A 26,782-nucleotide genomic window follows, 5' to 3' on the forward strand; every position below is an offset into this window, starting at 1 on the left:
CGATCACACCAAGCTGGTTTTTCTACGAAAGGACTGAATTCTTTTTAAATAAAGTCCTGAAAGACAAATTGGGTGTTGTTGACTACTGGCGGAGATATGAATGGCAGCACAGGGGAAGTCCCCACATTCATATGCTTCTGTGGCTCAGAGATGCACCGAAGATAAGCAAGTTGTCTGAAATGACTGAAGACCACAAAACACATGTGATTCAGTACGTATGATGATTATTATTACAAAAATTACGCTAATTAGCATGGTAAATCCTATAGCTTAACCAAGTAAAATAAAATATTTTATGTTACGAGGCATATCTGAGTAGTGTAAATTGTTTAATTTTGATTGAAATAATTTATTGTGTTTGTATGTTCAATCCAAACGAAAGCAAATTGAGTAAAGCTAATAATATATATGATATTATAAATATTAATAATATATAAATATTGGGCCTATATAGAAATATATATATATATATATATATACATGCTGTCAAGTAAGTAAACAGCCAAACTCTGGGAAATGGTTCTATGGGTAAAAAAAAGAGATAATCATGGATAAAATCTTTTCCAAAATCGTTTCGTTAACCAGATATCCGCCATTTTGTATTTTTTACATAAACATTTTTATTATTAAATTTTTTCAAATTTTTTATTTTTAGTTTTCAAATGGGGCAAACCTGACTAGCTTCTGCCTTATTCCACCCCATTTAACAACTAAAAATCTTAATTTTTCAGAACATTGGTCTTGTCTACCTTAACCTACATACCAAGTTTTATAAAGATTGGTTTAAAAAATAAAAATGTTTATGTAAAAAATACAAAATGGCGGATATCTGGCTAACGAAGCGATAAAAAAAATGTTATTCTTGATTTTCTCTTTATTTTGGCCCATAGGAACCAATTCCCGGAGTTTGGCTGTTTACTTACAGGACACCCTGTATATGTAATTTGAATCAGTAAATGATTTAGTGTAGAATTTATACAATATAATTTCAATCCATCCCTCTAATTTGATCATAAAACTACATTTTTACCTCAACTATAATTGCCAAAAACCACTTAAGTTAATAATGTTTTGTATATTACACAATCAAATATAATCATTTTGTCAATGTAACACAATTCATTATGCTTTTTAAAGGTATTTTGATAGTTTGATATCTACAACCAATCCTGATCCCACCATTCCTCCTCCACCAATTCATCCATGCAGGAAGAGACCAAGTGAAGTAGACAACGTGGAAAGAGATGTTGCAGAATTGGTCAATAAAGTAATGTATATTTTTGTTAAAGTGTCATATTTGCCAATTCTCATAATGTTATGGATAAACTTTGATACATAATTCAATTATAAGTCATAATGGTTCTAAATAAACAGTGGCTGTTAATTATAGGCCTACAAATGCTTGTATTAAATCGGTTTTGACACACCAACAATTGTGTCACAGCTACAATTGAAAACTAGATGACAATGGGTTGGGATATAATCAAAACCAGTTATTGTATACGCACATTGCACAATTATGTATTTTCCAGAAATTCATCAAACATTGTCTAAAACAAGTTGGGTATTTACTCAGGGGAGGTATAGAAGAGGCTACGATGACAGCTGAGGGCTTCTTATTAGCTGAGGGAACGCCATTACCGTAACAAAACGATCGATTGCCATCTGCTTCGGTAGTCTAATGGTTAGCGTGCCGGGCTGATATACTGTAGGTCCCGGGTTCGAATCCCGCCGGTGGCAATAACTTTTTGTCCCAGATTTTTTTTTATTTTCAGCAAGTTTGGTTGGTTTGGTTTGGTTATTACAGTTTAATTTTTTTATTAAGTCATTATAAAATTTTAATTGAGCAATTTTTATTTTTATTTTATAAACAGAATTATTTTTCCGATTACTATAAACTTTTGTTATATTATTTCTTTATCAGCAAGTTTGGTTAGTTCGGTTAGGTTATGATAGTTTAATTTTATAATTAAAAATTAATAAAATTGAATTTTAGGCATTTATAATTTTATTTTATGAACAGAACTATTTTTGGGATTAGTAAACCTTCATTGCCAAAGTGCTTTTTACTACAGCGCTGTTCACGGAGGAATTTTGAACTAAATGCCTCATTTGTACCTCCCCTAAGTCAGACCCAACAAGTTGAAGGTTGTTTTTTAAGCTACCTTTCTGGTTATTTAATAAATGTTTATGAAAGTGTGTGACACCAGCTGTGTGGGTTTTACTATTAATTTGAGTTGTGGTGTTGTGGGGAAAACATATGGGCAACACTAACTGATGTGCATTTAAACTCTTCTATAAATATCAATTTAAAAAATTTCCTTTAAGTAAAAATACATGTTTTAACAGGTACAACGACACACCAAGTGTTCAGAAAATTATTGTCTGCGTAAAAACAAAAAAACCAAAAAATTGGAGTGCAGATATCATTTCCCTTTTCCATTGGCAGATGAAACGGACCTTGTATTGAATGACAAGGGTCAGTTAAATCTCATCACAAAAAGGAATGACCAATTGATCAATAAATACAACCCATGGGTGTTGCAGCATTGGAGGGCCAACATGGATATTAGTCCTGTTTTAACAAAGGAAGCATTCCTAAATTACATTGCTAAGTACGCAAGTAAAGCTGAGGTAAGAACTCAATTCCATCCTATGAAAATAATTTAAAATAACTGTGTCAAGTCAAACTTGCAAAGAAACTTTCAAATTCTCTGATCTTTTTTTTTTGAAGGGAGGGGGGCATCAAAACAAAAAAGTAAATCAATCCTGTGTCTAGATTTTAAGACACCATAAGGTAATACCTTTTTCCCTGTAGGTAAAATTTGCTAATTGTCATTTAAGAATCAAAATTGTAATTATCAAGTCAAATGCAAATAATAAAACCCTACAGTTTTAGTAACGTATACAGTGTCATGTCCCCATTTAGACAAATATGATATTTAATTGTATAAGGTTAAGTTGGATTTGAACCAAATTTATAAATAACTTATACAAATGATGACTAACAAAATATTATGTTCTTATAGAAGTTCGATTAACTTACTAGAATAGAATCATCATATGATTCTAAAGAAACATAACGTATCAAATTTTTTGTTTAGATTTTCTATTAATTAGAAGACAATTATTTTATCATTCTGGTCGCCATTTCAGATTAAAGTATTAATTTAAATTAAACATGACCCATTTTAATACATCTGCCATACACTTCATGTGCACTCGTGAGACTTAGGCTAACAATATTATCCTTATATATAATACGTGAAGGCGATTTCTACAAAACACTACTCCTCCGTTAATAATGGACGGATTTTTACAAACGACGTGTCAAAATAAAGTTTTTTGTGTAGACGCCCCCTTTCACCAATGATGTAATAAAAATCCTCGGACTTGGCCCCATAGGCCATCAAAGTTGGAGTTTCTCCCATAAGATTAACATGGGGGAATCTACATATTTGATTGGAAACTTTGTCCCACTAATTTGAGAGAATGGCTGGGCGTAGAAACTTGTTTATTCAAATCTATGAAACTGGTCACTGGATAAAGAAAGAAAATAAAATAACATTTATGATGACAAATAACTTTAGTACCAAATAAAACAACCTTATTATTAGTTATTACAATAGTTTATTAGACAAATATAATGCCAAAATAATGCTCATTTTCCTTTTATTACAAATTATTAGTTTTATGCTTACTTATGTTGAAATACAAATCCAAAAATAAGTGTGATAAATCTTTAAGGACAATTCTAATTGCTTGGACTTTCTTTGCTGTAGACTAAATCAAAAACAATGACAGAAGTTTTTAATGAAAGCATCAAGGATTTAGATGAATTAGACCCTGCCCGTAAAGCTATTCAGAAATTATTGATACACACTTGTGGAGAAAGAGACATTTCTTCGCAAGAGGTCATCCACTTGGCAACTGGAAAAAAGCTGATGTCATCTTCACGAGCATTTGTAAAGATTAACTTTCGGAAGGAATGGGTTTTGGTGGAGCAGTCTGAAAACAATCAAGGAGCATCTGAGTCTTTTGTGGTAATTATTAAAAAAATAAATAACAAGTTAGGTAAATAATAGTATATTTTATCACTAGAGGGTAAAGTGACTGTTTTTCTACCCAAGCTCAAGGTTCACAATAGAGGCAAAGCCGAGATCAAATAATGAAAAAGGGTTGACAAGACACTTTTGCCCGTGTAATAAGCTAAAATTTGTTCATATTTAATAACTAATTAACAAACTAAGCTACAAAACAAAAACAATTTTCTTTTAAAGATAACATGTCAAAACTTATACCAGCTTATTTTCAGTTTTCCTAATGTAAATAAGTAGCTGTTTTAATTAGGGATTCAATCATTTCTTCTATTATGGTTGTGTTCCTTACCATCAATGTGAAACTATTGACAGAAATGCAACAAAAAGCTAAAACCTAACATAATAAAACAATCAATAAATTATTTTTATCCATGCAATTGTTACAAAAAAAAGTCTAAAACAGTTGATTTTTACTCCCTAGGGACCTTTAGAACTTTGGGAACTTTAGACCTGCAATGCATATATAAAAAAAAATCCTTTTTTTTCTGCAAGTATGACAAAAATTAAAAATTATCTTACCCTTGGTGGTAAAATAACTTCTTCTATGCAATTAATTCAATTATTAATAGTTAATTGCCCAAAAATATTCATTTTGAAAAAGATCTATGAATGACTTTTTATTGATAAGGTTTTTAAATTAAAATCTGTAACATAGCCTATAGACTAGCCTATAGATGTAACATAACCTATAAGTTCCATTGAAAATTATTTGTTATAGGTTTTCTTTATTTAAATGGAGCCACATTTATTACATTAGTTAGTTCAACATTTTCCCATTTGTATCATAAGGATATAATTATTATTATCAAAGCTCAGTTCATTACAGTAATTAATAATTTGCATGTGTAACTGTACAGGACAATAACGAAAATACACTAGATGGCAACACTGACAAAACCTCTTTAATAGAGAAGTATAAAAAAAGACCTGACAACATGGAAGATATGTGCTTATGGGATGCAGCAAGGCTGTACAACCCTAAGCCACGGAACAAATGGGTCCGTAGGAGAGTAGCTGCGATTGTTTCTGTATACCCAAGACTTCGCTTCAGCAGCACAAGACCAGAGGGAAATGAAAAGTTTTATGAGCAACAGGTGTTGTTGAGAATTCCTTGGAGATGTGCTGAGGATGCTAAAGGTAGGCTTGAAACAAATTTGGTTTTAGTATATCTAAAAACAGCCTCACTTTCATAAGCATTGTATTTAAATGTCTATATTCATGTATAAGTTAAAATTTTTTGTTCAAATGTTACCCCACATAAGATTTCAAAGCTGATTTCTGATAAACACTAATATTCAGCTTAAACTCTTATGATTTAATTAGGTCTTTGTAACAACCATTTCATTGAATCCAACTCTTTTACTTTATGATACTAATAATTGTCAATGAATATTTCATTTGTCTTTCTTAACAGTAATGTGCTAATGATTTTATTTCAAATTCAAACAAAAATATGTACTTTTGATTATCTGTCAATTATTCATTTTTATATCACAATTAATTAATTAGTTTTATTTATTAAAGTAAATTGACATACATCAACAAACAGGTGTACACGAGTCTTGGGAAGAGGTGTACCATAATCACAATCTTCAAGTTACTGATGGTACAACAATTGGTGAAGATTCTGATAACGAATATGAACCAATTCAAATGGAAGAGCCCAATTTACCTGAGGAGTGGATGGTAGTCGCTGGAAAAGGGCCAACAGATAATGTTGCTGTTGTGGAACCTGGACATCGGGATGTTGATTTACAACATGATTGGTTTTCATCTAGCCTTGATTATGGGGACCATCAACACCTGCTTACTTTCTTGTCCAGCCACAAAGACCAGTCACCCATTGCAGATCTGCAAAATTCTGACCATTTCGTAAACCTGACTAATTCACAACAAAAGGTAAAATATTTAAATATGTTTCAACATTCATAATTACTTAATAAATTATTATATTGTAATACTTCAAACAACATAGCCATGAATAAACATTATAGCCAGTTCAAATTCCTAAATAACTGTAGGCCAAAACACATTTCACTAAGGCCAGTTAGGTCCATACGTATGGCGGCAGGCGCCAAACATTTCAAGTTATTTGGAGTTAAATGGGAGCAATTATGCTTAAATTGTACAGAATTAAAGAATGTTTGTATATCAGAATACAAATAGTTTAGCATAAACACATTCCAATTATCCTATTTATAGATTGTTTTACAAACGTGATTAGGCTTTGTGGAACCAAAACATTCCTCTCAAAACTATTATATCACAGCAAAACACCCATATTCCTCTGTTTTTACACATTGACTTAAAGAATCACAATATATAATTAGTAAAACTTCACACCAATTAAACATTATTTTCATTTTTTCATGACACAACCTCTAAGCTTTTTATATCAATATTGAATTAAAAGCAGCATAAAACAAGCTTAAACAACTTTGTTAAAGGTCATGGACATACTCGAAGATCAGATAGTGGCTGAAATAAACTTTTCACAAGATGTCCCCTCTACCCAACTAACAATTGTCCAAGGAAAAGCTGGATGTGGAAAAAGCACATTGATACAAACTATGACAGCAAAACTGACAGAGACACTAACAAGCGAATCTTTCTTGCTCCTTGCTCCAACGGGATCTGCAGCCCTAAACATAAATGGAACAACTATCCACTCTGCTTTGAGCATTCCAATTCGGCCTTCTCACTTCAAGCCATTGGAGGGAGAATCAAGACACAACTTTATCAACATGATGAGCCCAATCCGTTTCATCATTATAGATGAATACTCTATGATTGGGTTATCATTGTTGGGAATGGTAGAGCAGCGCTGTAGAGAGGCCAACCCACACAATTCAAAGAAGGTGACAACAATTTAATTTAAACATGTATTACAATTAGACTATATAATGATTCAGCACCAGCTGATATGTATGGCATAACATTTAAAAAATAAATTACTGTATAGAGTAATTACTTTTTTAAATGTTATGGGTTTATTAGGTTGATCAACATTAAACCTTCTTAGGCTTATAAGAAAAGTCAAACATTTATTTTCCAAGACAAGATCAATTCAGTTAAAACTAAATTGAAATATATGACTGTATTTATCTTATTTGTTTACATTTATATTTAATAATATTGTGACTGTGACCATGACCTAAGAGTCGAAGAATTATTCATTAAAAATAATTAGAAAAAGGATACTATCGTTAATTTTTCCTAATAATATTAATTACAGTAGCTCTACATAATATGAACAATATAAAATTCTACTTTATAAAGAATGTTTTGTGTAAATAAAATACTTTTATATCTAGAAAATTTTGTTAAATTTGGTTGTACATTGTTAATAGTATGCTGTAAGTAAAGAAAAATTCCTCTAAATATTTTGCTATGGTAAGATAAGATTAAATACAAAAGATTAACAGCACCTGTTCCTATAACTCATTTTGATTTGATGCGATGCAATCAAGGTGAGTTCAAATATAAACCAAAGAATTTCTAATATAAACCAACAGTAGTGCTACGGTTGACTTATTTTCTGGCATCCACCACTAGGAGTGCTGTGTAATTACAGAGCACACCAATGTAGTGTTGGGAGTAGCCGACAACAGCAGCCAATCAAACATTGAGCACACACTAGCAGCACAACGCGGAACCTACCTATATTTATTCTATTTGTAGTTTTAACTATGGTTGAACACATCCTGAGATGCTGACCATGACAATCTATTTATATGGGAATATGTGATAACTCAAAAGTTGACCCATATCTAATCAATTACAATTATAATAAAATGAGGAAATAAAATTGATGTTTGAAACCATACCTAAAATAATTGCCACAGCATGTTGTAGGCTTTGCCAAATATCCTACTTAAAATTACTTTATTTTTTATGTTTAATAAGTTACAAGTTACACATCCACAAAAAAGACAACAAAAAAGAGCACATAAGACTTGCCTGCGGTTTGATATTTCAACTTCTATAATGTAAGTCGGCCTAACAAAAGAATGATAAGTTACACATTTTCAGCTAGAGCCTACATCCAAAAGTCAATGGTTTTTCATAACTGACCATTAAACACTTGTACAATTCAATTAAATTCATTAAAGCAATTATATTTATTTCAGGTTTTTGGAGGAATTAATATCTACTTGGTAGGTGATATAAAACAGTTACCTCCAGTTATGAACCTCCCTATCTATTCCAAAAAACCAAGAACTGAAATTGAATCCCAAGGAGCTCATGCTTTTTCTCAGTTTCAAAAAGTTATAATTTTAACTGAATCAATGCGACAAACTGACGAAAGCTACCGGTAAGAATTATTCAATCCCATTTATCTTTTAGTTATTCGTCTTTTATTTTAAATTGAACTCTATCTTTGATATAATTGCTCAAAAACCATGGTATTGTTGGAAACAATTTAGACCCACCCATCTTTAACTTTATACTAAATAAGCTATAAATATAGATAATGAGAGCGTGTTTTACAGAATAATCTATCAGCTAATTTGATGTGTTTAGTTCAGTTTTCATTTAATAGGCTGTGATTTAGATTAATTTGGTTTCTTGCTTATTAGGTGACTTATTTACAAATATAAAATATGTTACATTGGTTAGGTTGTACCTAATCAGTTCATGTTTTTTGACAATAAGGCATAAAACTTTAAAATCAATTTTACAACCATGATATATATATATATATATATATATATATACCAGCTCACCCCTAAATAGAATAAATTATAACTGTTTCTATTAATAAATAAATAATGATATGGAAATATTGGTATTATATAGAAAAAAACATTATCAGTGCACTATGCACAAAAACATTTAAAAACTCATCATAATAGAGGACTGTAGTTTCTGTTTCCTCTAAATCGATTCAAGATATAAATAATTTATGCCTTTATTCACATGACTTTCAAGCTTGTTACAGGTTACACTTAACACACTATTTTTGTATTTTCATGTAAATTTATAATTCAAAAAATTAATTTAAATTTAATAATTAAAGTGGTTTAAATACCAGTATTGTCAACAATCCCAAGTGGTTGTCGACATTACAGGTATTTAAACCACTTTAATTGTATCTCGATAATCCGGAGGCTACCCATTCAAAAAATTAACTTAATAAATTGTAATAAAAAAACAAAAACTGTTAGCATAGTTTAATATATTGTTATTTTCCAGGAGGGCTCTGGATGAATTGAGTAAGGGAGTTTGTTCCCAAAAGAGCTTTGAACTGTTCAAAAACAGATTTAAAAATAACATTCCGAAAGAAGAATTACTCCAATTTAATGAGCCAGTTCATATTTTCACCATGAAGGCTTTAGCAAAAAAGCATAATTACGAAAGATTGCTGGGACTACATCGCCCGATTGCTAAACTGCCAGCCACTCACAACAACAACACTGCAAAGCAGGGATCGGCAGAGGACGCAAGTGGCCTTCAACCTGTGCTCTACTTGGCCCATGGAGCTAGGGTTGTGTTGAAGGCAAATTTGTGGATCAAAGCTGGACTGGTGAATGGTTCTCTTGGAACTGTTATAGACTTTGTCTACAAAGAAGACCAGGCAACACCAAACCATTTGCCAGTTGTTGTCCTTGTGAAATTTGACCAATACAAAGGACCGACTTTGGAGCAGGGCTGGTTTCCCGTTCCTCCAATTGAAAGGACCTGGACAAGTGACAGAAAACACTGCTCAAGGAAGCAGATACCTTTGAGTTTAGCCTGGGGCACCACTGTCCATTTATCACAAGGCCAAACATATGACAAGGTATGCTATCATCAAAAAATGTCAAAAATAGGTATGCTTTCCTGAAAAGGTAATTTCTTTCATAGCTTTGCTACCCTCACATTTAACATATCTAAAGAGTTGTTTCCCAAAGATTCATAGCTACAGATCATTGAGTTATATATTTAACCACAGTCAAATGAAAACGAGAAACAAATTACTTCTTAAATACTACTTTATGATTTATGTGATTTAGAACATGCTACTTTTATGGAACTGTAGTTAACTTAAACCTGGTTGAGCGGGAAACACTGTTTTACTAGGCCTATCCATGTAGATTGCCTGTCCAATTACTGACCCTAAAAAATGTGAGTAAACAAACAATAGTAGAATTATAAATTCAATAAACTTTTGTTTGTGTGTGTGTGTGAACCCTCAACATTATTTATCATTTTAGTAATTATTGAAATTAAATTACCTTTGAAACCATATTTCAACCAAACAAACTTTTGAGAACTTTTAATAATTTTTAATGGAAATAACTTATGGTACCAATCTTATAATTAAAAACTCACCTAAATTACTTTTTACAGGTGGTTGTTAATTTGGGTAATACCGAATTCCAACCAGGATTGTCGTATGTAGCTCTGTCTCGGTGCAAATCTCTTGGTGGAATGATTATTCACCCTGAATTCAATCGAAATCGCTTAGACAGCATTCAGTACAAGAAGTCCTTAAAGGTAAGATTGATAACCAAATTAAATTAAGTCATTTACTATGTCTACAAGAACTTGTCCCCCAGTAACATTGAATAATGTCATGCTTCCACAATCCAACGAAGTTAAGTACCTTGGTATGCATCTTGACAGACGGCTTACATGGCATTCACACATTTGGAACAAACGACTTCATTTAAATTTAAAAACAAACAAACTAAATTGGCTCATTGGTCGAAATTCAAAATTATCTGTTGAAAATAAATTACTTTTATACAAAATTATATTGAAACCTATTTGGACCTACGGTATCCAACTCTGGGGAACCACTTCCAACTCAAACATAGAAATAGTTCAAAGGTTTCAATCGAAAACACTGAGAAAAATTTTACAAGCACCTTGGTTTGTCACAAATAAAGTAATTCATCAAGATACGAAATTACCCTATGTTAAAGAAGAAATAAAGAAACGAAGTGAAAAATACCAAAGAAAATTAGAAACCCATCCAAATTTCCTAGCTGTTAACCTCCTCGACAATAGTGAAGCTACATATAGGCTCAAAAGAGTTAATCCAATAGACCTTCCAAATCGTTTTTAGTTAAACTTTTTAAAAGTTTTTGTATGTTAGTGCACTTGATGGAGTGTAACTAACCCATGTTAAAATGGTTATTGAATTTACTTATTATTCTCGTGTTGAATAGATTGTAAATAAATACTTGTTTAAAAAAAAAAGGTCTTTAGGCATTTAATTTTATATTTTTAGGCCTACAACAGATTCATGTAGCCTGTTTAAAGACTAACTATATGTTTTAACTACGGTAACACATCAACTTGATGATCTTGTAATTTCTTTACAGGAAAGATTGAAGGCTGAAGCAGCCTTGGTTAAATTGGCCTATTCATCCACAACCTCCATCCAAGAGCAAGTTTCACCACCGAAAATCTTCCCAAACAATGATTTAGCCCTCCAAACCAATAATTCAGACCTTCCAGCAAATGATTTTGCCCTACCTTCAACAGATCACCAGGTTTCAACAACTGTTGATGTTTTGGAGGGTACGCTGGTGGTTTTAGAAATTCCAGGAGATGGCCACTGCCTATTTTCAGCAATTCTACATCAGCTTGGTGTATCAGAACCTGGCATACCTGGACACTTGAATGCCGTTTACGAATTGCGTTCAAGAGTTGTGGAATATATCAAGGCTCAACTGATACAACCAAACCAAGGTACCACTTATAAATATTTTGCATAGAGGATATTTGTAGGGCTATTATAGTTATTTACGAAAACCTGCAATATAGGCCTACTATCAATAATGATAAATATTGATAAGCCTAGATTCATACGTAGTTCAATATTAACATTGTGTTAAAACAAATTTATCCTGCACCAAACCTGTGGAATAAGCAAATTTCCATTATACTGATTGAGATTTACATTTAAATCTATTTAAATAGCATTATGTTCAACTACCGAAGTTTGTTGCAACACACAAAATTTAAGTGTCTTTGGTAAAATAGTGTGCTTTGTATAAAATAAATAAAACCAAGTTTAGCCAAAGTACTGCAGGCCAATAAGTACCTATCCATAAACAAGTAAACTACAAAAGTTTACTTATTCTACATAAAAATAACATTGGAATTCAATAACTCAGTCAAAAAGTCTCCTTAATTAATAGCATAACCTTTAAGAGATATTCATCCAAATATAGGCCTAAGTTAACAAGTTATGCTTTAGGAATCCTTACTGTACTAACTGTACCTACTTGATTAGGCAATTTATTTTGTATGTTTCTACACCAGTGACATTTTTATCTTTTAAAAATTCCATTCTATATTCATTTATATAGGCTATAGTCTATAAAAAATGCTCGTGAAACTCAGCAAAAATGGAAAAATGGAAAAACGGAGCAAAAATTATCTAATTTTAATGAAATTTGGTCGAACAAGTAAACCTACGTTGATCAGAACGAGTTCGCGAACCAGCTTGGTGAGAAATAGGATTGTGGTTTTTTAGGGGAATTAAGGTGTAAATTGTTTTTTATGTTTGACCATCAAAACAAAACGATTTCCAAATTTCTCTCCTTAAACCATTTTAAAAAGCTAAAAAAAACTTAACTCAGGCCTAAGTTATTAAAGTGTTTTTGTATGGTTCCCTATTGGTTGTAAGAAAAATCATAACATTGAAGGCCTAACTTAATTTAAATTTATAATTGCCATGTTATTCTTATGGAGAATAAGTGAACGGTTGTAGTTTGCTTGTATTTTGGTTGTTGGATAGGCTATATTTTGGTCACACTTGGCAAATTTATTTATTTTATACTAAGTTTGGGACTAAGCTCTTAATATTTAACTAAAAAACACACTTTATTACCCTCCCTGTGTAAACTTTGCAAACCTAGGTAGCTTATACTTACTCATTTAACCTAATGTTAACTCATTAAAATAGATTTACAGTAGCCTACTTGAAAATCTAATCAGGCAAATTGAAATTCTCTTAGTCTGCAGGTTCTGCGGCAATGGTATTTAATAATGCTCCACTGGCATTCTAGCCCTGCTACTGTTAATGTAGGTTTTAAGCCTACAGTAGATATTACAGGTATTTCATATATGCTTAAGTTTATTAAGCTCCTTTTTTTCTTCGCAGAGGATACGCGTCCGGTAAATGGACGTGGATTAGGCGACCGGCAGTTACCGACATAACCTAACCTAACCAACCAAACTTGCTGATAATGAAAAAATCTAATGAAGGTTAAAGTCTGTTCATAAAATAAAATTATAAAATTATAACACTAACAATAGATGTACAGTTAAGAAGAAATGGCATTCAAAGCAAAATCTTTGACAAAAAGTTAAAGTTACCGATGGGATTCGAACCAGGGACCTCTTGCATATCAGCCGAGCACTCTATCCACTTCATTACGATCAACGATGGCTGTAGGCCTACATGTATCGTTGTGGTAATGGCATTACGGGCCCCCACAACCCGGTGACGTCATTGCCGGATGCGTATCCTCTGTGTTTTTTCTTAGGCTACTATTTTTTCAAATTACAAGAGATCACCACAGTTGGCTGAATTGAGTTTAAGTTAATGTAGATTTGTTTCATTCAACCATCTCAGTGTCTAGATGTAAAAGTTAGATGATAATTTTACATTCCTAATTATTGTAGCTTAAATTGGATGGTCAATTTTCTAAGTTAGATAGGGGAGGGGAGAAACGATAAGTGATACGATAGGGGAGAATTGTTTTTCCATATTTTTGACAATACCTATGATAAGTTATGCCTATCGCAATAAGTTACAGGAGTAGGTTACAGTTTGTTAACTGGGCTATGCTAATATTGATTGAAACTATCAAATTGAAAATATTGATTACGGTAGTAAAATAGTTGGCTGCACTTTACTTGACGTCCTACACTCATTCGATTGTTTTTCCGATTCGATATTTTCATTCGATTGTTTCATTCGATATATCGTTTGGTTAGTTAGGTTAGGTTAACCTTACCTAACTAACCTAACGATATATCGAATGAAGCAATCGATATATCAATCGATATTTTCATTCGAATGAGTGTAGGACGTCAAGTAAAGTGCAGCCAAATAGTTGATATTTTAACGAGGATAACTTAAACTTATGTCAGTTATAAAATTAAAATGTCATAGGCCTAACCTAACATAAGTAGGTAACCAAACTTGCTGATAAGGAAATAATCAAGTGAAAGTTTACTAAGCTTAATCGAATTGATACATAAGTTAGTTTCAATCAATATTAGTATATGCCTAGCCCAGTTTAGAAAATGTACCCAGATTCAGGCGCTCAACACTGTGCGTTTTTTTTTTATATAATAATTAACTTACGAAACTTATCGTATCGCTGTATCAGGACACGTCCATATCGCTCATCACTAAGTTAGGTTCCGGTACGGTAACTTAACTTCATGGTCTAAGCTATTATGAAACCAATAAGTTACCAGACCTAATCTTATCATTATTTTGTTTCATAGGTTAGAGTATAGGCTATTTATGTTTTTAAGATAAGTAAGGTATTTTATACACAGAGGATACGCGTCCGGTAACCAGACGTGGATTAGGCGTCCGGTAGTGACGTCACCGGCTTGTGGGGTCCCCAAACGCCATTACCACAACGATACGATGTTCGGCCAGCGTTGTTCGTGGTGTAGGTTAGTGGATAGAGTGCTCGGCTGATATCCAAGAGGTCCCTGGTTCGAAACCCATCGGTTTCTTGAACTTTTTGTCACAGATTTTGCTTTGAATGTAATTTCTTCTTAACTGGTACATCTTTTGTTACAATTTTTGACATTTATAATTGTATTTTATGAAGAGAATTGAACCTTCATCTGCCTTTTTTCACTATCAGCAAGTTTGGTTGGTTAGGTTAGGTTATGACAGTAACTGCCGGACACCTAATCCACGTCCTGTTACCGGACACGTATCCTCTGTGTATTTTATAACTTGTTAAAGCCTTAGGTCTAGACATTTAAGTTATTCTTAATAATGTGATGATAAAGTTTTATAACATAGGCCTAGCCTACTTACCTTTTTTACATACCTGAGGTTAGTTTCCCGTTTTGAAAAATCCCTGCATTGTTTGAAGGTGATGCAGGGTAGCCTTGAGAGGTAACGTTATTGTAACCGGGAATGACATAAAATGTCCTGGATTAATTACAACTGTAAATAACTGATCACAACACTGAGATCTTGATGTTACCATCACCCTTCCCTTAGTCCTTAACTTTCTTTTTAAAAATATCGTGACATTTAGTCCAGCGAGACGATACTCCTCGGACAGGACCGTTATAGGACCAGGTCCTCTCCTCTTCAGCCTTGAAAATTATACTTTGATTAGATGTGCCTGAGCAGGAGGGGAGGTGGCACGAATCGAACCCATCACCCATCCCTTCCAATTGTTGGTTTGTTGGTTACCGCAAAACGGCCAGCAATAGATTTTTTATAGCTCGCACACTATTTATTTATTCCTGAGTTATTGCCAGGTTTACACAAGCACACAAGTTCTCTTCCATACTTAAGTCCGGAACGCTATCACTACTTCACTAGGCTAGCTGGCTAGCAACGAACAAAAATTGTCTTCTCCTTTTTTTATTCTAAGTTCTAACTGAACAACTAAACTCAAAATTAAAAAACCTAACCCTACATAACTTAGTAAGTGCGAAAGGTACGATCCTTGATCCTTCCCACTCCCAGTCACCCAGTCCCAAAAGCTAATGCTAACTTAAACAAAACTACCTAACCTGAACCTCATTCATTACGTTTCTTTTTCTTATCTTCTTTCTTCTTTCCTACCCTGACTGAAAAATCTGGTTTAATTCTTTGCTAAATAGAGTAGGCTTGATTATATGCCATGAGACTTAAAAAACATCAACATACAGCCGCTGTCAACTCGTATTTTTAGTAATAGAAAAATGGGAAATATCTTGCAATCCAATTAAGAGTATGTTTGGCTATAAAACAAAACTTAACTATGGTACATGGGATCGATCAATATTAATATTATTATATCAATCCTGTTACCTCAGTAGAGAATGCTAATTTATAGTAGAAGCAATATTTACAAGTTATCAATAGAATTTGATCCTATAAAAAATGATATACAAATAATGAATTGGAATGGAATCTATGTAATAAAAGAAATGTTTTCATCGTGGTATGTACTAACACAAAGTTGTAGAAAATATGAATATGATTTATTGAGTACTGGTAACTGTAAAGCTGTCAGCTAACTTTACAATAAACAAATTAATATTAATAGCACCAATGGTAAGATGAGATATTGAACTCAAACATTGAAGTAAAACACAAAATTGTATACTTCTATTAGAAAAATGTGCCTTTAAGCAGGTATTATGCTAAGAAAGTCATAAGTAATTAATTAGTTAGTAGCCTAAAGAATGAGTTATATACTTTATGAACCGAATATTAATTACAGAAATATGGGAGTGGACCATAAAAGAGGCCATTGACGCTCAACCAACGAAATATCTAGATGAGGTAATTATAATTGATACAATTTTTTTCTTAGAATGTTATTTTTCAATTACATATTAAGTAAGACAAGTAAAAGAAGAACATTACTAAGCTGATATTTTTTTAGTATGGAAATTTTGTAATTTACTTTAAAATTTGATTATTTTAAAGAAATATTAACTTATAAGAATTTATATCTAATGATTCAAGATAGTTAAATGATTAGTTGACTTAAGAACATGTTTTTAGTCAACTATATAGCTACATTGGGCTTTATAGCTCTGGTAGAAAACAAACTGCAAAATCATCTATATGGAATGATTGCATTTTCAACTACAGTATATTTATATTGCCAGCCTCTTTTGCACTACCTCTGCTTAATTGTCTTTATTACACTAAGAAAATGTTTAACTGTCTTAAAGAACAGGTTTGGACTTGAATAATATCTTGTTTCACACCTAATTTATACTATTATGGTATTGATGGATTTATAATGAAATGTGCTCAATGTTGTAGTCTGTCTATTTTTAAAATCAGTTATCAATGTCTACTTTCTATATACGGTATATTAATATTATGATTAATGTGTAGTTTTACACCGGAAAATACTAATTACAGTAAAGTAGACATTTTGGAATTGTTTACGGTCTGTATGCATAATGTATTATGCTTTTGTAAAACTTGTATTCATTTTCTTCATGAGCAAGAGCAACCATGTATAAAAGTTGTTTAAGGTGTACAATTTAAAAAAAAATCGTTAGGAATATTGCAAGTGTATGAAATCAAATAAAAAAATCTAATTTATGTTGATATTTTGCATCCTAATGACCAAATTAGTTACATGCATCATATGTGACCTTCTTACTTTTTTCAGATTGACGGAGACTTGGTTCCATTTACAAAAAATATGGAAATGTTTTTGGAAAATTTACGAAGTAAAGATGAATGGGGTGGACATGAAACTATCGTGTCTGTCTGTGCAATCAACGATGTGTCCATACATGTTTACTTCGAAAGAAGTAATGACAATTTCCAAATGCAAGTATTTGGAACACCAGGGAAAAAAACTCTTCAAATAGTGCATCGCTTGTCAAAAGATGAACAAAGTGCTCAAAAGAGAAATCACTATGACAGCGTTCTTCAAGTTTTCCCTCATTGAGAAAGCTGTTTGGCCCCAATGTACTATTTTATATACCGTTTTATACTAAGTTATACTATTTTACAAAATTATACTATATTATACTACTTTTATATACTACACAAATAATTTGAATAATTTAAAGAATTATTTAGCAATTAATTTGTTTTTTTTTTATATTTATAGTGCTTGAAAATTTAGTTTATGTTTGTCATTAGTTTAATTGTTATTAGAACATTCTTTATCATTCCACGTATCATTTTTTGATTTAGCAATGTAAACATAGTGCATATATATCCATATGCCAGTAAAGAAAGTGAGTTAATATGTATTTCAATCAATTATCAATTATTTAAAGAAGGGAACGCCACTATGTGCATATTTAAACCCAAATATGAGAGAAGAATGAGTAACGCGATCTTGTAGTCTTGTTAGTGACTAAGGCCGACATATTCCTTAGACACAGCTGTTAATTAATAGCCCAAACGACTTATGGCAACTAAGGGACCTACGGTTTATAATGGAATCCAAACCACATAACCTTGGTATTAACAAATTGGTCTAATTATGAGGATAGAACTGAGGTTAATCGTAGTACTCGTTAATAGTAGTAGTAGTCGTAGTAGTCGTCACAACAGGGAATATCCCTTACACACTGCATCTTTATAATAATCCACAACTCGTTTTACTACTGCAAAGAAATACCTATTGGTTTGAATCAAAACACTAAAATATGAGTCACGTAACTTTGAACTAAGTTAAACAGTTTTGCAAATCAGAAATATATAATGGTCATTATACAATGGATTAATAACAAAATAGAAATATAAAGCATTGACATACAACTGGCAAACATTTAGAAAAAAGACATTTAGAGAAAAAAAAATATTTAAGACCATCTACAAATATTGCAGCTAAGAAATGCCTCTATTTAATGAAATACATCGAGATTGAGCATGACAAGAGTTTTGAACTTTTAGAGGTAACATACCGGTACTCAATTATGTGTAATGATACCTAAGCTACAAAAAAAATTTATGTAGAAAATCGAACGGTCAGTTTAGCCAAAGATAAATCATACTCCTTTTAGGTTTAGCCTACCTTGCTATCCAGAATTAAACCCAACAAGTTGACTGATCGACAGCGAAAGTATAAGTTAGTTTTGTTTCTTAAGGTGAAAACTGTTTTAAATGTCTTGTTTTCGTGGAAATAAAGAGATTTCCCTCAAACGAGAAGTTAGCACATTGTATCGATATATTTAGTTTAGTCATGAATGATTTTCGACATCAGAGTCTAGAATACAAGGTACATTTACGTAGAAATCATTTACAAAACAACAGGAATCATAAGAAACCTAATACATAACGAACAACAATAAATATAGACATTTTAACTTCACCAATTGTGTCCTATTAGATAACTGTAGGCCGTATATAAGGTTCAATATTTTTTACTTATACTTATAACATTATTAACATTCCAAATTCTTCCAGAAACGCTAATATTGAATGTTACATTATGTCAAAAGCGTTCTTAAATTTTATTTAATACAAAATATAACTATATTATTATTTTCTAAAGTAATTTCTACAATAACATCTACAGCAGTTAGTTCTATTTCTATATAACCCCACTTATATCTTGTTAGACTATACCTTTGATTATATACACAAATTGTATATATTTAATTCCTTTGCCAATTTAATCATTTATTAAATTTTAAACAAAATTAATATGAACATGCATATTTTATTAATACTCTTATTATAAGTGTCCTTCCCCAATAGCCATTGTCACGAAGGGCCTCCTTGTATTATAAAAACTTGTATTAATTTGATTTAACATAGTGCTTACATGAAATCGTAACTAGACCTACTTGGAAAGTTAGTCCGTTAGGAAAAATACAATTACAATTGCATTTGTCTTCGTTCATTCTTATACGGGACTTTGGAGCGTACTCCTAGTTACCTTTACCATACTAATTTACTCTTCACGTACATCAATCTACAGGAATTTCTAAAACTAACTATTTGAAGTAAAGTCAGAAGTCTAACTTTGCTATGATATGCGTTGTATTTTGAGTGACAGCATACACTAATCTCTAAAAAACTAATATCTAAATTAACACTACTCAAAACACGATTAAATCAAACCTATCATCTAGCATATGGGTACGAGGTTTACAATTCAAATCAGCGTTTAGCATTACGTAAAAAATGACCGGCTATGCTAGTCAGCGGAATTAATGATAACGATATAATGACCAGGCAGTAATGTAGGCCTAATGACGTTTATATGTGATTGCCTTCCTCAAGGTCGGCGACTCGCGAATAGTCGACGAAGCCATGTTTTGTGCGGTTATCCTGCATTACACGTGCTTGAGGTAATGGCAATTTTTGGGAATATGATGGCTATTCATTGGGGGTGGTCATTTATTTAAATCATTTGACATTTTTAATTGTACATAGACTTTATTAAGCAAATTGAATTTAGTTGATTTACTCGTCAATTGCACTGTTGCATCTTACAGTGCACGCCCTTTCTGTATTAGAATTTTTATTCACAAGATTATTTCACAGTTAAATTCAACACTATGGATAGAAAATATTTAGCAGACAAACCATGTTAAGGACAACTATCTGCTATGCTATCAAACAGTTGAATTACATTATAATTCCACCGGATTCTGTATCCAGGCCTACTCAGATATAGAAGAAGGTAAGGTCCCTGTTGGTACTACCCCCTTCTCGTACCCTACACAATCATGACCGCGTTAGATCGAAACATAAAAAAATAACTTACAAATTTAAATAATTTTTTGACTAATATTATAATTTTCCCCTTGATAATTAGGAAGTTTTTTTTAAGATAATCTCTTCTTTCCGTAAAGGTCCCATTTGGCAGAGAGTTAATTTTTGTTGTTCCTATGGACGTGTTCCTGAAGTTTCCGAAGTAAATTAAGTCACTGGGGTGGTTCTACAGCTTCAGCTGGGGTAACCAGATTTTGGCAAATAAAACGCTCAAAGTACCTAAGACAATCTTTCAGCCTCAGAAGGTACAAGGAATCCGACACCCAGTATAGAGACCCGGTTTTGAATGGCGACTGCGGTGTGCGGTCCTTAGTCAGAAACCGGTTAGTTCTCGGCTCGCTGAGCCGCCCCATAATGCACTGCGGTCTCGTGCTCACACTCATGTGACCTGTGCTTCACGCACGGTGAGTCTGCACAATTATCTTCCTTCCGTGCACTGCATTAATGCCTTCGCGGAAAGCACACGTTGAAGCTGTGAGCGATTTAGAAATGGACCACATAATACAAAGTCCCATCTGTTTCAATATCAATCTAATGATGAACTCATTGATGAAAAATTTTAAATTCGGCCACTCTGAAACCGACAATTTTTAGTCGAAAGACAGTTTCACTTGGCTACAGTGTTCTCTGACCACAATAATTTTCCTCTAAAATCTCTTGTTCAAAGCCGTTCACTCGTACACTTCTCATTACTCACAACGTTGACACAAAATTCAAAACCAAAGTCACGGAACATTTAGTGTCAACACAGTCTTGAGGCATTACCGTCGTTTGTTTAAACTGGACCGCTGTTGTGTGTGTTTAATTATTGATGAGTGTGTGCTTGTGTGCGTCGCCTTTCTCCGTAGCTAGACAAAGTGGTCCGCTGGCTCCAGTTTTGTCTCTTGTAGAAGCAATGGTGTGTGGGCTTCCATGTCGCAACTCTACTCCCACCAACTGTTTTTGGACAAACACGACTATTGTGTAAGACTCGTGGCACTATGTTTGGTCCGCTTCCTTTAGTTGTATCTTCACAAATACACACAGGAGATTTTAATGACTATTGTGTAGGTCCAGCAGTAATCCGCTCAAACCAGGAGGTTGCTGATTCTATACTAATCGTGGTCAATTCTGGACGCAAATGATATTTGTTGTGATCAATATTAAATAGGGTAATGATGCTACCTGACGAAAGTTCGACGTTTTATAGTAAGAAGTTGTAAAAACTAAAATAAATGCCAATGACGTAATAAAATAAATACCCCCGCCGCAGCAAACCTGCCGACTAAGCGAATTTCCATTTGTCTGAATTGATTTTCAGTTAAATATATTTTTAATAACTTTAGGTTTAACGAGTACCTAGGTTTGCTGCTACAAGGAAACTAATAAAGTGTGTTTTTGAGTAAAATATTGATAGCTTAGTATCGTACAAAATAAATAAATTTGCCAAGTTTGATCAAAATATATCCATAAACAAGCAAACTACAACATTTGACAATATTCTCCATAAGAATAACATGGGAATTTTAAATTTACAATTTTTTTAATTTTCTCCGTTAGGCCTACTAATAATCGAACCAAAATACTTTTATATACTAAATTATTTGTTTTTTTAAGCTCTTTAAAAAGGTCTAAAGAGAAATCGGGAAGTTTTGTATTTTGAGGGTCAAAAGTGAGAAAAACCAATTTTTACCCCATAAAACCCCCCGTAAAGCCCCGTTCCCATGGTCCGATCGTGCTGGTTCGCGAACTCATTCAAGTTTATCCCGCTTTACACCTTTAAACCAAATTTCATCAAAATCGGACAAAAATTACTCAAGTTATCGCGTTCACGGACGTATATATATATATATATATATATATATATATATATATATATATATATATATATATATACTAACTGTACCCGCGGGCTTTGCCCCGTTTAACTTCTTAATTTTCAAGATGAGCTCGTTCGCGAGGCTCAATTACGTCCTGGTTGAAGTTCGTTCGCTACGCTCACTCACCTTTAGGTTGGAGCTAGTTCGCTGCGCTCACTTGCCTTCAGGTTAGCTCGTTCGCTACGCTAACTCGCCTCCAGGTTGAAGTTCGTTCGCTACGCTCACTCACCTTTTGGTTGCAAATTAGCTGTTGTCTTAAATTAAAAAAAAAAAAAAAAAAATAGTGCTGCACCCTGTTGGTAATCTTTGTAACTTTAATGCTATTGAACATCATAGAACAGAACCAACTTGTTTAATTTTGAAACAGCTGATAAGATTCATTAATTCCTCTTAAATATGAAAAATCATAAGGTTAACATGGGAAACTCCAGAGCCACTGGGGCGGAGCCCGAGGGTCCGATCGAACTAAAAACAACTTAGTTTTCCTATTTAATACCTAAAGAATCGGTGTGCCAAATTTCAGCCTCCTAGGTAAATAGGAAGTGGGAGAATTAGTGATGAGTGAGTGAGTGTGTCAGTGAGGGCTTTGCCTTTTATAAGTATAGATATATATATATATATATATATAAAAGTCTATATATATATATATACATATATAAAAATTTGAACGAATGGTGTTTTTGGCCTCTGGAGACATCAAAATGAAAAAGTAAATCGGTCCCGGGTCTAGGTCTTACCGTGCCACCTACGGTAATAGCTACTTCCCTATAGGGAAATTCGCTAAAAGGGTTGTTACGGTCAGGAAAAATCTGGAAAAGTAAGGGATTTTACTTTCAAAATTTAGTACAAACCCTGACAAAATAATTTTATTTAAGTTGGTGCGAGTGGTTGTAGTGCAGACCAAGTAATAATAAAGTCGAAATGATTTTTTTCACGATTATTTATTCTGTGACATACGAAATCAGTAACGTTAGTAAATCATAATTTATACTGTCTATGAAATTAACAATTTTCTCTCTGGTACATAGTTACAATACAAACACAAAGCCCGAAATAAAAATAACATTATTACTGCTAATAATATAAGCAGATCGTTCGTGCTTCATTATGATTTAGTTTGGATAGAAGTACAACAGTTCAGTTAACTTTCAACATACTTCGGTCGACGTTTAAAATTAATTGGTAAGTGTGATAAGTTACCACGAGCTGTTACTTTAAACGCCGAAAATAGTTTATCAACCTATTTTCAACATCGGTTTCCTCTAGGGTTATCAACATCGAGTTGTATGTTATGAAATGGGTTTTGACTCATTTCCCATTGTTTCGTTAATTTTGGATTGTGTTTGGCTATTACCTGAGTTTTAGCAGCAGTTTCAAATGTGTAACTGATTTTTTTATTTATACTGTATTCATTTTATTTGTGTTAAGACACTCTCTTTCACTTTGTAATTCGGTACTGAAAAATTATGAATTAATAAATACTAAACTTTTTATAGAAGTATTAACTAGTCTATTAAAAAAAGCTTGAATCTGGGTTTACAAAATTAAAATACGTATTATTACCTTGAATTCTGTTTATCATTCTATTCTATTCTATTCTATCACTCTTTTACTAGGGGCGGCATTAACCAATTTAAATCCTTGAATACAACCGGACCCAATTTACTTGTAATATAAAATGAAAAACTAGCCAGTGTGAAATATGGAATTTAACTTATAACTAGTGTCCCTGTTGCTCGAACTCGAGCAATTGCTAAGTAAATATTTGTAGCAAACTGTTATAATACTATATTAGCAAACTTATTGACTGTTTAGGAAAAACCTATGCTCTTCTTCTCACTTTTGATTTCTGACAACAGCTGGAGTGTTGTTTCATAACAATTTTTGTTTCCAATGTTAATCTTATGGAGAAATACGAAACTTGAAAGGGCTCCAGGGCCTCACTCTCTTATTATTTCCCTAAAAAGAAAGTTTCCTGCACAACTTCACGCTACGCTCTTTCCAATGACACCAAAAACATGACAATCGGTTCAGTAGTTTCGGAGGAGTAATTGTCACAAAAAATCTGCTTGCGTATTAAATAAGTATAGATATAGATAATAAACTGCTGAGCACAAAGTTTACCATTGCCATGTAATGGACACGTACAACATTTCATTTCCTTAGTAACCTCCTTGGGCTAAGCTCCGACAAAGCTCTTCAAACCTTTTGGAAGTAAATATAAATTGGTCCTGATGGCAACAATATAATACATCAAAATTACATAACTCTTTTCTATTTATTTTGCTTGCCTTTCGATCATATTCTCCCGCACAGCTAATTCAATTAAACAAGTATTAAAATGAAGTTGTATACGTAGCTTTTGTTTTTATGATCGATGCGGTAACTGTTTTCTGAAGTAGAATTTTTTTTCTCGTTCTTTTTCGTCCTCGCCCCACTACAAAGCAAACACATACTAAACAATCTATACTAATCCATTACCAGTGCCTTGTCATTTAGTTTTAAATTCTCTCATCAACCTCGCTAGACTGAAGTTTAAGAGTTTCCCATAGCCCTAGGGTCTACACAAAGTGACAGGGAGGTCGCGTGGCCTGGGGGCCCTCCCTTGGAGGGTCGCAAGGGAGAAGAAAGGGGAGCATCGCCTGTATTGTGTGTCAGTCTCCCACCTCCTCCCTGTTGCATCCAGGTTGTTAGTTAGGATTTTTGTTATGTAAGGTAGGATATTTCGGAATAAAAAGAGCTCCCTGTCACTTAAGATATCTTATCTTACTAATATTATAAATCTGAAAGTTTGTGAGTTTGTGTGTGTGTTTGTTGCTCAATCACGCATAAACTACTGGACGGATTGGGCTGAAATTTGGCATGATGATAGCTCACATTCCCGATTAATATTAAAGCATATTCTTATCTCAAAAATCCTTTCGGGCTCCGCCCCAGTGGCTCTGTAGTTCCCCATGTTAACCTTATGATTTTTCATATTTAAAATGAATTAATGAATCTTAACAGCTGTTTCAATTAAACAAGTTGGTTCTGTTCTATGATGTTCAATAGCATCAAGTTACAAGGATTAACAACAGGGAGCAGCACTATTATTTTTGTTTTTTAATTTATGACAACAGCTAATTTCCAACCAAAAGGTGAGTGAGCGTAGCGAACGAACTTCAACCTAGAGGCGAGTTAGCGTAGCGAACGAGCTAACCTAAAGGCAAGTGAACGTAGCGAACGAGCTCCAACCTAAAGGTGAGTGAGCGTAGCGAACTAACTTCAACCAGGACGTGAATGAGCCATGCGAATGAAGTTAAACGAAATGAAGTTTATGAAGTTAAACGGGACAAAGCCCGCGGGTACAGATAGTGTCACATAAATGTAAGCATATGTTTTTGTGTGATTTTTACCTTTTGAGGTAAACCCTGGGAGGCTTTGCTCTGTTTTCAGATTAATTTTCAGCTGTTATTTGACAACTTTTGTCTAGGCCTACCCTTGTTGATTCTTCAGCATGTGCTAAATCGTATGATAAGATGATTATTTTTTGGCTTTACTCTTCTTGAAAATTATGAACATAGCAATATTTCCGCTAGATCAATAACCACAGAAGAAATTAAGTTACCTAACTGTTTTAATTTGCTTGATTATAGGCATTTTTTTATCAAATTATTCGGCAAATTTATTTATTTCATACTAAGCTTTTACTATTTTACTGAAATACACTTTTATACCTTCCCTTTTTAGTAGTGAATAAATGTAAGATTTAAGGAATTATTTAAGTGAAAAGTCAATCAGGCAAATGGAAACTAGCTTAGTCTACTTTTTTGCTGCGGCGGGGGTATTATCGTACTATGTAGGAATTCATATTAGCTTTAGAAAAATGTTCGTTTGAAAACACAATTTTGTTTCGTCAAAATGTTTCCAAAAAGTGAGGAAACATCCACAAATGAATTATTAATTTGTAAGCAGAAGCTGGGAAAGTTAGTGACAGAGTTTGCAGTATTGTTTGCCCCTGGTGCTAACAGGTTAATGAGCTATGTTGGGCCAACGCAGCACTGTCACAATCATTATATGCCTCTAGTTGTTGTGTGTCCACCGTCAATTTGTGATCCGTTAACTATGGTGGATTAATTGAATTGGCAATTGCATCCTCAAACAATATAATACATTCTTGATTTCTAAAAGATTTATGCGATTTATGTGTTTGTTATATCATGATGAGTTCAAATTTCCGGCATTGTATTATACTAGTAAATATAATATGGTTTTTATCGTTAATCATAACGATAGAAATTTAAGTACCCTCTTACATTACAATGTTTTCAATATCATTCTATTGTCTATCCACTGCACGGCTGGCCTTCAAGCCATGCTGCGACACCAGTGTGATAACATGCACAGTTGCTCATTATGTAGTCTGGTAGTTATCT

At 33.0% G+C, this 26,782-nt stretch overlaps 2 protein-coding genes and 1 long non-coding RNA gene across 5 annotated transcripts in view; 2 read left to right on the plus strand and 1 right to left on the minus strand.

The window, feature by feature from the left end:
• LOC128987985 (E3 ubiquitin-protein ligase TRIM9-like) overlaps positions 1-26,782 on the plus strand; it is a 179,930-nt gene that overhangs the window by 16,921 nt on the left and 136,227 nt on the right. The gene's annotated exons all lie outside the window — the stretch shown is intronic.
• On the minus strand, positions 3,575-15,832 carry LOC128987988 (uncharacterized). Of its 2 annotated transcripts, none has more exons than XR_008490310.1 (4): positions 15,128-15,832; positions 10,416-10,527; positions 5,773-5,951; positions 3,575-4,008 (listed from the first exon to the last, which is right to left on the minus strand). It is a non-coding gene; the product is annotated as an uncharacterized LOC128987988 (long non-coding RNA). The 2 variants fall into 2 exon arrangements; XR_008490311.1 differs by having other exon boundaries at positions 15,115-15,832.
• LOC128987987 (uncharacterized) lies at positions 5,784-6,991 on the plus strand. The gene is made up of 2 exons (XM_054409150.1): positions 5,784-5,999; positions 6,548-6,991. Exons 1-2 carry the CDS (start codon positions 5,784-5,786, stop codon positions 6,971-6,973), a joined length of 642 nt encoding a protein of 213 aa, XP_054265125.1. The 3' UTR covers positions 6,974-6,991.

Source organism: Macrosteles quadrilineatus, unplaced genomic scaffold, assembly GCF_028750875.1.
Source record: "Macrosteles quadrilineatus isolate MER2022 unplaced genomic scaffold, UCM_ALF_1.0 Scaffold_2__2_contigs__length_208266976, whole genome shotgun sequence".
Classification (NCBI taxonomy): domain Eukaryota; kingdom Metazoa; phylum Arthropoda; class Insecta; order Hemiptera; family Cicadellidae; genus Macrosteles; species Macrosteles quadrilineatus.